The sequence below is a fragment of the Cucurbita moschata genome, unplaced genomic scaffold (genome assembly GCF_002738365.1).
Source record: "Cucurbita moschata cultivar Rifu unplaced genomic scaffold, Cmos_1.0 Cmo_Scf00002, whole genome shotgun sequence".
Lineage (NCBI taxonomy): Eukaryota > Viridiplantae > Streptophyta > Magnoliopsida > Cucurbitales > Cucurbitaceae > Cucurbita > Cucurbita moschata.
In genome coordinates, this window is record NW_019268518.1 from 2864024 (window position 1) to 2877957 (window position 13934).

Below are 13934 nucleotides of genomic sequence, written 5' to 3' on the forward strand. Positions count from 1 at the left end.
TTTTTTTTTTTTTTTTTTTTTTTTTTTTTTTTTTTTTTTTTTTTTTTTTTTTTTTTTTTTTTTTTTTTTTTTTTTTTTTTTGAAGAAAGTGAAAAGTCTGTATTTTTCTTAATTTACTTTTATTTTATAATATTGATGAATTTTAATAAAAGCATTAAATTATTGAAGTAATTATTATTTCCTTGGTTTGAATATCCCTATTCATCGATTGTTACATAAATATGAATATAAAAAACAATATAATATATTATAATTTGTTTACGTAACGTTAATGTTTCATTTATTAATAATATCAATTTCTTCAAAATTTCACGATTATTTGAATGTCTTTTTAGATATTTGATTAAAATTTGTCAAATTATAGCCTAATTTCTAAAATTTCTAAAATTTTTAATGGCATTGATATTTACATATAAATATTATATATATTTTTAGATATGATGATTAAAAGTGGACAATTAAAATAGTGAGTTGACGGCGATTTGTAACTTTAAAAGAGTGGAAACTTCTCCCGTTTTAGAACTGTGAGACTGACGATATGTAACGGGGCAAAATAGACAATATTTGCTAGCGGTGGACTTGGGGTGTGACTAATGGTATCAAAGTCATGTGCCAATGAAGACATTGGGCCCCAATGAGGGTAGACATCGAGCGGTCAGTGTGCCAGCAAGAACACTAGGCCCCCCAAGGAAAGTGAATTGTGAGATCTCATATCGGTTAGAGAAAAGAACGAATCATACGTAACGAGCCAAAGTTGGGGGAAGACGCCGAACGATCAGTATGCAACGAGGACTTAGGTCCCCAAGGAGGATAGATTGTGAGATCTCATATCGATTGAAGAAGAGAACGAAACATACATAACGAGCCAAAGAGAACAATATCTGCTAGCAGTAGACTTGATTTATTACGTTTCTGTACACATCAATATTGTTTATACTTAGAAATAATGATTTAAAAGGGTTAAATCATTGCATAAGTAAATCATCCGACTAATTCAAACAATTTCCATCATTTTTTTCAAAATTTCATCAACATTTCTATAAAATCTAGATCTCGACTTTTTCATCAACATCAACACGTCAAACATTGATCATCATTGATAGATTAAGTTTATCATTTATAATCTAGATATGTTTATGTCTATTGTCTTGATTTAAACATAAGATCACTCCATCGATGATAGACACGAGTATATAAAAATGATATATTAGTATCATATACACGAGTTACAAAAATTTAAACAGGATTATGAATTTCTTATCCTTTGAACTCGTATTGAATCAATGCACTCATGAATGAATATGTTCCAAGAAAATTTGAAGTCAATTCAAGCCTCCTCCTTTATAGGCAAATGCGCCAGCGTTCCAAGTTGTTTGATCCACGATGCTGTAACAAGTCCTCCAGAATTTGGTTTTACCCTACTTATGGTGTATCATCTCCCATAAATATTTCTATGAACATGTAACAGTCCAAGTCACCGCTAGCAGATACTGTCTTCTTTGGATTTTTCCCTTCAGATTTCCAAGTTTTTAAAACGCATATGCTACGGAGAGGTTTCCACACCCATAAAAAGATGCTTTGTTCTCCTCCCCAACCGATGTGAGATCTCACAATCCACCCTCTTCGGGCCCAGCGACCTTGTTGGCACGCCGCCTCATGTCCACCCCCTTCAAAGCTCAGCCTCCTCACAGACACATCACCCCGTGTTTGGCTCTGATACCCTTTGTAACAGTCCAAGCCCACCGTTAGCAGATATTGTCCTCTTTGGGTTTCTTCTTTCGGGTTTCCCCTCAAGATTTTTAAAACACGTCGGCTAGGGAGAGGTTTCCACACCATTATAAAAAAATGTTGCGTTCTCCTCTCCAATCGACGTGGGATCTCATAGAATGTTTGTTCCCATAATCTGAATATACACAATGGAGGATCTTCTACTGATATTGTTGCCAGATATTCGATCAGATGATCATCTTTTCTTCACTTGTTCAGGATTTCTGTTCTTCTTCCATGATCGAGGATCTCCCTTATGTTCAAGGATCTGCTTGTGCTCGTAATCCTCCTGGATATTGTAAGGAATATTGTTGTAGCTAGCATCGTACTCATTCTTTCGATCAATGTAGGCATTATTATCTAGACAGTGGTTTTGACAAGTTTTCTCATGCCTTGTTAATCTTGGTATGAAGCAATCCAAATCTGACTATTCTTTGTTTGTTTCTGGGCATAGAACTAATTTTATTGCATTACTGGTCTATGATGATAATATCATCATTACTGGTGCATCTTAGGCCAACATTCACTCCTGGAAATGCCATCCTCACAAAAGTTTTTAAGTTCAATTTGGGGTGTAATAACCTAAATTTTCCTATTGAATCGAAGGTCATTACTATACTTCTAATCTTTACATTTAAAACATAATTACTTCAATGAACTCTTTAGAGTTTCAACATTAACCTCATGCCTCATTTATTACCTAGGGAATAAACAAATAAAATAATACTAAATTAAACGTCTTATACTAACCTATATTTTATTAAATGCAATTATAACCAACCTCATGCAAATCTATACTAACCTATGCATTTATTAGTATAGGTGGGTTGTAATTGCATTTAATAAAATACAGGTTAGTATAAAGCATTTAATTCAATATTGTTTTTCCTTCTTTCTTTGTATTTGTTTATTCCTAAGGTAACTTTGTATTTATTTATTCCTGAGGTAATAAATGAGGCATGCGGTTAAAGTTGAAATTGTAAAGAGTTCATTAAAGTAATTCCACATTAAATGTAAGATTAGAAGTACAGTAATGACCAGATGGTATCAGAGCCAGACACCAGGCAATGTGCCAGCGAGGAGGCTGAGCCCTGAAAGGGGTTGGATACAAGGCAGTGTGCCAGTAAAAACGCTGGCCCAAAGGGGGGTGGATTGCGAGGGTCCCACATCCAATGGAGAATGAAATGAGTGTCAACGAGGACGCTAGCCCTCGAAGGGGGGTAGATTGTAAGATCCCATATTGGTTGGGGAGGAGAATGAAACACCCTTTACAAGAGTGTGAAAACCTCTCCTTAGCAGACGCATTTTAAAAACCTTGAGGGGAAGCCCGAAAGGAAAAGCCCAAAGAAGACAATATGTGCTAGCAGTGGGCTTGGGCTTTAGCCCACTCTTCTAAAGACATCTTCTTGTCCCAACGAAATGTAATTACTATCATCCTAGTACCACTTATTTATGAAGTATGTGTTGATAGTAGTGAAGTAAGAAAAGTAAAATGTAGTAAACTTAAAACTAGATGTTTACCTTAAGGTGGAATCAGAGGCATTTATCTAAGGTGGCTACTTCAAAGAGTTTGTTGGAGAAGGTAGGCACTGCCACATCTCCAAACTGGGCGGGGTGAAAGAAGCCAAGGTACCTGGGGAAATACTATATGGTGAGAGCTAAATAGTACAAAGCTCTAGTTGGAAACTTATTCATCAAATTGAACATCCTACCCAAAGTAGCAATACATATGAACTTAATTTACATATTTCATAACTCAGACAATGAATAACTAAGTTTATATAACTCAAATCTAACTTAAGCATCAGAAGAATCATGTGTTACATGTGTTAGACAAGCACTATCCTAGTATGGGAATGAACAACGCACATACTCGATCTAAATGAACACAAAGAACAAGAGAGAGAAAATGCAAGGAAGAATATTGGCTAGAGGTTTATATTGATAATTTCAAGTATGTACCGTAAAAGAGAATACAGAAACTACATTTTCAAAGTACTCCCCAAGGGTATATATATGGTTTAGCTCATTATATGTAACTTTACCAGATATAACATCTACTATATATAATCATCGGAGCTCTGCCAGCTTTTTAATATAAATAGTCGTCTACTATATATTTTCGTTTACTGTATATGACTATTTACCATATATAGTTTTACTATGCATAACAATTGAGTAAGTTATAAATAAGCAGCAGACTTCATAACTCAACAATGATATGATCAATAGACTTCATAACCCAACAACGATATGATCAAGTGATTACCCACAATATGTAACTTTTCATTCCTTTGCTAAAATATTCTTGTTTGATATAAGTGGATTCTTGAAGCATTTATAAAATGCAGAACAAACCAGAAACTATCCATGCCACATCCAATACTTAAATGACACACAATATTTAAAGGACACGCTACTACTTTGATGAATTTTATATAAGGATACAAATGTTGGTGCGTTGAAAAAGAATGTGCATATCACATTTTGGTGATGTCATTTTAAATAATTCTGATCTCTTTCCTTTTTTGTTTCCTTCCTATAAAACAGTCCTCTTATCCTATGTTTTGTGCTTCCCTATCAGCTCACAATCTCCTTGTAAACCTCTTCAGACTGCTTATAATTTTGAGTATGAAAATCTCGGGAGCCCACTTTCCAGATCCTGAAAAGTATGGCATGATCCAAAACCTCAATATCAATGAATTATTGTCTTATATTCCTCTTAACTCAGCCTCTACTACTGATGAAGGTGATGATCAGAACCAGAAGACTAGGATCAGCGTCGATGAGAGGAGGCGGAGGAGAATGATATCAAATCGGGAATCAGCAAGAAGGTCGCGGATGAGGAAACGGAAGCATCTTGATGAACTTTGGTCACTGGTGGTTCGGCTTCGGACAGAGAATCATAATCTTATGGAGAAGTTGAATCAGTTAACGGAGTCTCAACAGCAGGTTATTCAAGAGAATGTCAAACTCAAAGAAGAAGCAATGGATTTTCGACAGATGCTCACTGACTTTCAAATGGGAAGTCCTTACTCAACTCACTTGAGAGAGATGGAGTAAGCCCCCTGCAATACCTTTGATCTCATAGCTGAATCCTCTCAAGCCAATCTAACAAGTAGAGAAGTTTCCTTCCCCTGTATCACTAAGATCGTAGCTATTTTCTCACATAGTTCTTCCAGTTTCTCTCTGTTTTGGCATGGTTTTAATAAGCCTTTATCCTTTACTCAGCTGTATAAATTGAAGAAATAAGAACTTTTAACCAATAGACTTCCAAAATCAGCGTCCATATCAAGAGACATCACTTAATATTTGAACATCTGAATCAAAATTAGTTGAGAAAACACCTTGGTTTTCCGGTGTTTTCTCTGGGGACTTTTATCAAACACCATGTGGGCAAAAACACAAATCAACGTAACGGAACACCACCTAATCAAATTAAGCCAGAGTTTTGTAACATGTGAAGTGAACAACAATTATATGATCCGAGATCAAATAAAAGTAAGAACCAATTACATAAAATGATGGTGGAAATGGAGATGATAGAGGCAAATATCTAAATGATTACACACAAATCAAAAATGCAAAATCATCTGAAAAACAAGCAGTCATTTAGACAAACCGATCTGCAATTGAACTCGAATGTTCTTTTTTTCTCTCTTTTTTTTTTTTTTGGGGGGGTACCTGGGCATCAAATTCCTTGCTACCTTCATCTTGGTTTTAGCCAAGATTATCGATGTTCTCAAATCTCCAATTTGGATTCCACAAAATCGATACAGGGAACATATTCCAGTTGAAGATCTTAATCCAAATAGCGTTTAGATTCTTCGTTCATACGTAATCGTACTTGAGTGAAAAAAGAGAAAATCCTTCGCAAGCAAAAACTAAACTAATTTATAGTTCGTTAACAAAAATAAATTAATTAATTAATAAAAAATATTCCATTTCAACCTTGTCTAAAAAATATATTTAAAACTTAAAATTACTTTCTTTTTTAGTCTTAAATATTATAATTTTAAATAGAAAAAGATAAAATTTAACATTTTTAAACCTTTTAAATATAAATATAAAAAAAAATTTGAAGCTTCAAATAATCCGTTGATTTAAAGATATATGGAAAAATAACCAAGTAAAATATATTTCCTTTTTTATCTTTAATATATTAAATATTAATTTAAACCCTTCAAATTAAATATGTTTTTTTTTGTTTCCTTTAATACGTCTAATATATATTAAATATTTATTTAATGTTACTCTAAGTTACCAGTTTACAGGCTTCCATATAAAATTAATTAGTTAAATTTTCAGATTAATCAATTTTTATTTGTTAATTACAAGTCACTTTATTATTGGCTTTAAAGTTGAACTCTTATATCCACGTAACAAGTTGTGTTCATAGATATAATCATTACAAACAAATCAATTATTTTTGTTTCCTTGGTTGAGGCTGATCATAATATAAGAGGCCAAGGTCTATAAACTATTTATTTATTTTAAAAATAAAATAAAAAAATAATAAGAATAAAAGAGAATTTTAACTAAGAAGCTCGTGAATCCCAACTAGGGAGTCCGGGATAATGTTACGAGTGAAATTAGGACATGAAAAAAAAATCAACAACAAATATGGAAGAAAACTCAATGTAGAATAAAACGAGCTAAAGTACGATGAAAACTAAGCTGAAAACTTAGTTAGAAGCTCGAGTTCACTGGTTGACCTTATTGGGCATGTGCCCCTAGCCTCGGGTTACCCTAGTCCAGGCCAATTAGATCCTCCTTTGATCTAATTCAAAAAAGTCGACAAAAATCATAAAAGAGTCGAAAAAGATAAGTTCTTTCTAATCTCAAACAAATTTTAACGTTGTTGTCGTGTGAACGTCAAGTTCATTACCCTGCCCAAATTATGAGTACAACAATATATAAACTCAAATTCATACACGTTCTTACCCCATTGTAACAGTGAAAAATTGAACATTAGCTTTAGAAACGATATTATCATCGTAAACGGAACTCAATTAGTTAGAGGTCAATGGTTCGAATCTATCGAATTGGATATCAACTTGGATAGGTTCCCTATCGGACTCGGCTGTTCCAAGTTTGAACATGGTGTAAAATAAGGTTAATAATTGTAAAGAGGGGAATGGTCAGCTTGGGAAAGCTTGCATTCAATGAAAATTGAAAAAGGGAAGTTTGTCCAACACGAACATTGACCCGCGCGGCCCACAAATTTCGTACCACTTGGCCGAGTGAAAGTCGCTGCCAACCCACACAAAACACCACTCCGTGAGAGAGGAAAACAATTCCCAGAGAGAGGGAGGGGGGGAGAGAGAGAGAAACAGGGAGAGGATTCATTCCGTTGATTTTTTCGATCCGTTCATCGTCTTCTTTCTTCTTCACTCGATCAAAAACCCCAAAATCCCAGATGGGTTTCATTGATTCTTTCAGGTCAATCGATTGGGAGCATGAATCTTTCCCTTCTTATGAGGATTTCACTTTTCTTCCCCTTTTTGCGCTCCTCTTTCCCACTGTTCGATTTTTCCTCGACAGGCTTCTCTTTGAGGTATTCTATTCACTTCCCTTCCGTTTTCAACTTTCGTAACTTTCAATCAGTGCAGTGATTTTGTTTAATCATTGGATTGGCTGATTTCGTTGATTGAATTGAGATTCAATTGACCGTTGACCGGGTTATGTATTGATTGTTCATTGAATGATTATGTTTCTTTTATTGCCATCTGTTTTTGCATAATGACGATTAGGCTTTAATCTGCGTCGAGTATTTGGAATGAAGCTTTGGTTCAATCGCTCATTCATTCACTACTCAAGTTTTAATTTAGATACTCATTGTGTTGAGGATGGCCCAAAATAGGAAGTTTTTGGTTGTTTATGTTATCCGGACTAGATACCTTCTTGTTTGATCATGCGCTTGTGCTTTTAGGCGATGGATACTCATTGTGTTGTAGGGTATGTATTATGAAGTTCACAAGCTCGATATGATGAACTTTCTGAAATTTCAAGCACATTGGATACATTTTATACTCCATTTAAACTATAATGTAATTACATATACATGAATTTTTCAGGTGCCTGATTGTGGAATTTTGAGCAGTTTCTTGATTATCTAATGCTTAAATAAAGATTCTAATCAATCTTTTTATGAAAATGATACAAGATTGATCATGAAAATGCATTTTTCTTGTTGGAATCCTTCCCTTTGTACTAAAATTATGTTTGTGCTCTAGTTCCTAACCTGCCATGGTATGAATTCATCTTACAGAAAGTGGGAAGAAGATTGATCTTTGGCAAGGGATATCCGCTGAAGGATGCGAATACGGATGAGAAACAGAAGAAGATAAGGAAATTTAAGGAGTCTGCCTGGAAATGTGTTTACTTTGTTTCTGCAGAGCTGTTGGCTCTATCCGTTACGTATGACGAGCCTTGGTTTACTAGCACGAAACATTTTTGGGTAGGACCAGGAGATCAGGTCTGGCCTGACCAAAGTGCTAAGTAAGAGTCTTAGAGTTATCTGTTATTTGTGATGGTTCAGTGTTATGAAGTTCACTCTTACACTACTATAATTATGGGCGGATTCATGATTCTATCGTTACTTATAAAAATACGATGACTAAATTATTTGGTGTTAGTCAACACTAAAACTTGTATCTTCGATCAAGAGACCAAGTGTTACAAGATTTCATCGATTATTATCTTATATGTTTCAGGTTGAAATTGAAGGGATTATATATGTATGCGGCTGGATTTTATACGTACTCCATATTTGCTTTGATTTTTTGGGAAACAAGACGTTCGGACTTCGGGGTGTCCATGAGCCACCATGTAGCAACGCTCATTCTCATCGTACTTTCCTACATCTTTCGGTACGTCCTACTCTTTTCTTTCTTTAAAGCTTTGAAGTGTTTTGCTTGGATGATACCACTTACTAAAAGAATGAAATGTGTTGGGCTCAACCTGTCTATTGTGTTCATTTACAGATTGCACTGAAAACTGATCATGCTGTGTAAATACTATTAAAATGGTACTTAGCCGAACATTAGTCCAATTTATGGAAAGACCAACATGTTATATTGTTCTTGTAGATTTGCTCGTGTCGGTTCTGTGGTGCTCGCTCTTCATGATGCGAACGATGTTTTTCTTGAGATAGGAAAGATGTCCAAATACGGTGGCGCCGAGACGTTGGCTAGCATTGCGTTTGTACTTTTTGTTGTGTCTTGGTTATTGTTACGTCTCATCTACTATCCATTTTGGATCCTTTGGAGCACAAGGTTTGTAACTTTTGAGAGGGATAAGTTACATGATGTCCAATGAACTCATATATTGTTGCCTAATTCTTCTCCCCATTCTATTTCAGCTATGAAGTTCTTCTTGTATTGGACAAGAACAAACATCCAGTTGATGGACCAATCTACTATTATGTGTTCAATACTCTTCTATTTTGCCTTTTAGTTCTTCACATATATTGGTGGGTGCTCATTTATCGAATGCTGGTTAAACAAATCGAAGCTAGAGGACAGATTAGTGAAGATGTTCGTTCAGGTGATTATATCTACCCGTGTAAATGACGTTCATTTTTTACTTCACTTTTATGTATATGGTAGAGGTCGAGGTTAAAGAACTGTTTATGGGATAGAGGAAAGTTTTATGGCGACCCTCGGTTTATTTTGTTCTCGATGTAACGATATTGAAAAATATTCTTAAGAGTTTTTGTTTCGGCTCTCTCACAATTCGTTTGACTTTGCAGATTCTGAGGGTGAAGAAGATCATGAAGATTGACAAGGAACAATCAATGCAGAAAATACTACTGTTGTATACATGAAAGGTCTGGTATGAATGCTTAAACCATTTGGATTGTCTTACAAGAAACAGAAACTGGCATTTGCTGCTGCATATGATTATCATTCTGCATTTATTCTTTTGACACTGACATATAGTCTTAAAACTTCACCCCTTTCTAGAAACTAGATTAAGTAACAGCCTAAGTCCACCGCCAGTAGATATTGTTTTCTTTGGGCTTTCCCTTTCGGGCTTCCCCTTAAGATTTTTAAAATGTGTCTGCTAGGGAGAGGTTTCCACACCCTTATAAAGAATGCTTCATTCTCCTCCCCAACTGATGTGGGATCTCACAATCCACCCTATTGGGGGCCCAACGTCCTTGTTGGCGTTCCCTTCTCCAATCGATGTGAGACCCCCCAATCCACCCCCCTTCGGAGCCCAGCGTTCTTACTGGCACACCGCCTCATGTCCACCCCCCTTCTAGGCTCAGCCTTCTCAGTTGCATATCGCTTGGTGTCTGGCTGCACCAATACCATTTATAATAGCTCAAGCCTACAACTAGCAGATATTGTCATTTTTGGATTTTTTCTTTCGGGCCTCCCCTCAAGGTTTTTAAAACGCATCTGCTAGGGACAGCTTTCCACACCCTTGTAAAGAATGTTTCCTTCTCATCCCGGGATTATTTGTGAAATAATTATAAGAAACTTTTTCCTCCTACCTTTTTGTGGATTTTAAGGGTGACAACACTGGACTTTTATACTTAAATTTGTTTATCTCATCTCATTACTTGGACTGCTAGTGAGTTTCCATGTTGTTTTGTGGGCAGATGAGATAGAGATTAGTCATACAATGTGGTTCTTGCCAAACTGGATATAAGTCAGTCGTGGCGTCGTCTAGTTGGATGAACGAACCGTGTATCATTTCATCAATACATTCGGTCGGGGTAAGCAAAGGATGCAAGATGGAGAAGGGTTGGCAGTTGGAGGAATTTAAATCTTGATTTGAAGGTTTTGGCCTGTTTTGCTTTTGATTGTTTTGCAGAGGTATATTAAAGCTTGAAACACTAAGGTATATCAGATACTTGTTGAACTCATAATTTCACCCTTGACTTCATTATTTATTCTTTCTCATTAACTGCTGAGCCTTCATTTCTCTCTGTTTATGTAAAATTATACCAATAAATGATTTCATTGACTTGAAAGATGAACCTTCATCCTCTGCTCACTGCTGTGTTTAAGAAGAAGCTTTCCAGATCCCCAAGATTCTGCTGTGTTTTTCTCTGTTGAACAGTATTTGTAATCCATGGCTTGTTTGAGAACCATTTTCAACATGGTTTCTGTTTTTAAGAATAATTTTTATGTAATAGTTAAAAGCCCACCCTTAATAGATATTATCTGCTTTAGCTCGTTACGTAATGTCATTATCAAATGCATCTGTTATGTAGTGGGTTCCCTCTCCAACCGATGTGGAATTTCTCAATCCACCCACTTGGAAGCTCAATGTCCTCCCTAGCACCCTGTTCGGTGTCTGACTATGATAACAGTTGTAAGAGCCTATGTCTACCACTAGCGTGCATTGTCTGCTTTGTCCCATTACGTATCGTCGGCTCAATGTCCTCACTAGAACTTTGTTCGGTGCTTGACTATGTTAACAGCTGTAACAGCCCAAGTTCACTACCAACAGATATTGTTTGTTTTGGCTCATTACGTATGCTAAGAAAAGTTTTCGTATCTTTATAAGTAATGTTTGTTGCCCTCTACCCACGTTTTGCTTCGCTTTTACACTTAACTTATTAAATGAGTGAACTATATATTTGGTCCAAAATATATATATATATATTTGGTAAAAAAAATATATATATTTGGTTAAAAATATTGAAGGAGAAACTTTTTCATCTTCACGTCTGTACAAAGAAACCGAAAGCCAGTTCTCTTCACGTTCATAAGGAAGAGCTCCAAGCATCCTAGTTTCCAGTTGCCGAACTAAATTTCCCTGGCGACGGCCTCTCTTCCGGTTGGTATCTCCGCCTTCTCTCCGCTGCTCCCCCTTTATATGTTCTTTTAGTTCAATTTAGATCTTTAATTTTCCCTACGCATTTCGTTAATTTGTGGGACTAAGCCGAGGTCCTGCCTTTTCTCATAGAAAACGAAGCAACTCTGGCGAAAAAACATATATAATGATCTACTCCTTTTTGCTCTTGGAAATTTGCGATCGAGTTTGATTTCTTGTCGAATAAGTTATTTTGTTTTAATGATGGGGAGCAGAGGAATTAATATATTCATCAACAGAAACGCACAGCCTAAAGGCCTTAGGAATGAGGGGTCTCTAAACCTAAACTGATGAGCGAGGGCTTAGTGATACAGAAAGATTTATGTAAATAACTTCTTGATTAGGCACAAAAAAGATCAGAAGGAGAAGACTTATCTGAGGACTTGTTGAAAAAGTTATGTGGAGTAACCTGATTCTGAATCTAGGTAGGAGCTTAAATTTGATGTAGGAAGCTTCTCCAATTTAAGCTTTGAAATCTGTTCATTTTGAAGAGTTATTATGTTTTGAATTTTGGTTTAGTTGGCTTGATGTTTGTTGCTGGTTGTTTTCTATCTTAATTTTGCTCAAGAAGGTTGTGATTCTGATTATTGTGAACTGATAAGGCGTTGAAGGATGGTATTTTTGTTGGAGATCCCTGCCTGGATTAAGCACTCCTATGGCATTTTTTTTACAGGAACAAAATGGATGATATCCTAACGGAGGTTCCTCCTCCTTCAAGGTTTTTCCAAGATGATCTTAACAATTTCGCTCCTCCATCACCACCTCTTCCTTCCCTATTTCTGTTGTTATCCAATCCTAAACCTATTGAACCTCTCCGCCCATCTTTACTTGTCGTTGCCATTTCTTCCCCTTCTCTACATCTTTTCCATCATTTATCTGATAAAACCCTTATTGGAAGTCTCATCCTACCTGAAATTCCTTTCTCTGGGAACCATATACAACCCTCGGTTTATGACAAATCTTGTAACATTTACTCCATTGATGAAGATAATGAACAAGTTATCCTTGTTTCCATTCAGTGTTCTGTTCCTGCAGAGAGATCCCTCCTTGTTGCAAAACTACTGCTTGGTGATAAAATTGTTCCTGAGAGGGTTCTGATCTTGGATAGTCTTCAGAGCCAAAATTTTCGGGGCAGGCTCTCAACTGATGAGACTCTTTCTTTTAAGCTGGAGACGTCTTCTGAAAGAAAGAGTCGAGATGAGGGTTATGGTGGTTCACCATTGTTAAAGGGCCTTGATTACTATCCATCTGGTAGTGTTGTAGATGGCTTGGCTGCTGCTTTGCTTGGAAGTTGTCAGATGAAGAATATCAAGGGAGCCCTCTGTGTTTCATGGCCTGAATATGGAACTGAGGTGATATCTCTGCTTAGCTCCTTACTTCATCAAAATGTACTCTTGGGACCTACATTAGAATTCTGTACTGAAAGTAATAATGGGGATGGGTACCTGAACCGGATTAAGGACCTGGAATTATACACCTAGAAGAGTTGGGTTGTGAGATTACTAGTTATGTCTATTGTATGGTGCACTTTTTCTTTCTTTTTTTTTCTGTGCCCCAGATACTGTTGAAATAGATAGAAACTCACAAGGTCATCCTTATTGAGGAGGGATGAAATTCGACAATTGCTTCTTAAAAGCTATTTCCTACTGTATATGCTGATTGTTATGGGCTATGGACGGTGTTTATGTAATTGTTTTAGTGTTAGGCTGTTAGCTTAGCTAATACCAATGGTATATTCAGCTCTTTATCATGCTTGTGATGATAATCATTCTGCTAATACCATACACTTGCGCTAGAAGTTCTCCGTTTGCTATTTTAAACCTACAGCTCAAACCTGGTTAGGGTTAGGGTTAATGTAACAACCCAAGCCCACCGCTAGCAGATATTGTCCTCTTTGCGCTTTCCCTTTCGGGCTTCCTCTCAAGGTTTTTAAAGCACGTCTCTTTGGGCCTTGAAGGGGGGGTGGATTGTGAGATCTCACATCGGTTGAAGAGGGGAACGAAGCATTCTTTATAAGGGTGTGGAAACCTCTCTCTAGCAGACGTGTTTTAAAAACCTTGAGGGGAAGCTCAAAAGGGAAAGCCCAAAGAGGATGGGGAACGAAACATTCTTTATAAGGGTGTGGAAACCTCTCCCTGGAAACCTCTCTCTAGCAGACACGTTTTAAAAACCTTGAGGAGAAGCCCGAAAGGAAAGTCCAAAGAGGATAATATATGTTAGTAGTGGGCTTGGATTGTTACAGTTAGTAATTTAATCACGTACCTAGATTTTATACTAAGTAACAGTGTCAGACTTAATCATCTATTAAGTTCCTGTGTTTTTGTAAAGTCCCT

General features: G+C 36.3%; 3 protein-coding genes across 4 annotated transcripts; all 3 read left to right on the plus strand.

The window, feature by feature from the left end:
* The first annotated feature begins 3409 nt into the window (after positions 1–3409).
* LOC111457577 (basic leucine zipper 43-like) lies at positions 3410–5237 on the plus strand. Its single transcript, XM_023099866.1, has one exon. It carries the CDS (start codon positions 4330–4332, stop codon positions 4828–4830), a length of 501 nt encoding a protein of 166 aa, XP_022955634.1. The 5' UTR covers positions 3410–4329; the 3' UTR covers positions 4831–5237.
* A 1804-nt stretch (positions 5238–7041) lies between these two features.
* LOC111457566 (LAG1 longevity assurance homolog 3-like) lies at positions 7042–10763 on the plus strand. Of its 2 annotated transcripts, none has more exons than XR_002712960.1 (7): positions 7042–7324; positions 8039–8268; positions 8484–8639; positions 8859–9044; positions 9131–9315; positions 9521–9603; positions 10379–10763. XR_002712960.1 is itself a non-coding variant. In XM_023099851.1 (7 exons), exons 1-6 carry the CDS (start codon positions 7187–7189, stop codon positions 9550–9552), a joined length of 927 nt encoding a protein of 308 aa, XP_022955619.1. In that variant the 5' UTR covers positions 7043–7186; the 3' UTR covers positions 9553–9598; positions 10379–10763. The 2 variants fall into 2 exon arrangements, 1 of the variants encoding a protein (XP_022955619.1); XM_023099851.1 differs by having other exon boundaries at positions 7043–7324; positions 9521–9598.
* A 681-nt stretch (positions 10764–11444) lies between these two features.
* Positions 11445–13348, plus strand: LOC111462110. The gene is made up of 2 exons (XM_023105801.1): positions 11445–11565; positions 12275–13348. The coding sequence occupies exon 2, from the start codon at positions 12282–12284 to the stop codon at positions 13080–13082; it is 801 nt and encodes a 266-aa protein (XP_022961569.1). The 5' UTR covers positions 11445–11565; positions 12275–12281; the 3' UTR covers positions 13083–13348.
* The last annotated feature ends 586 nt before the right edge of the window (positions 13349–13934 follow it).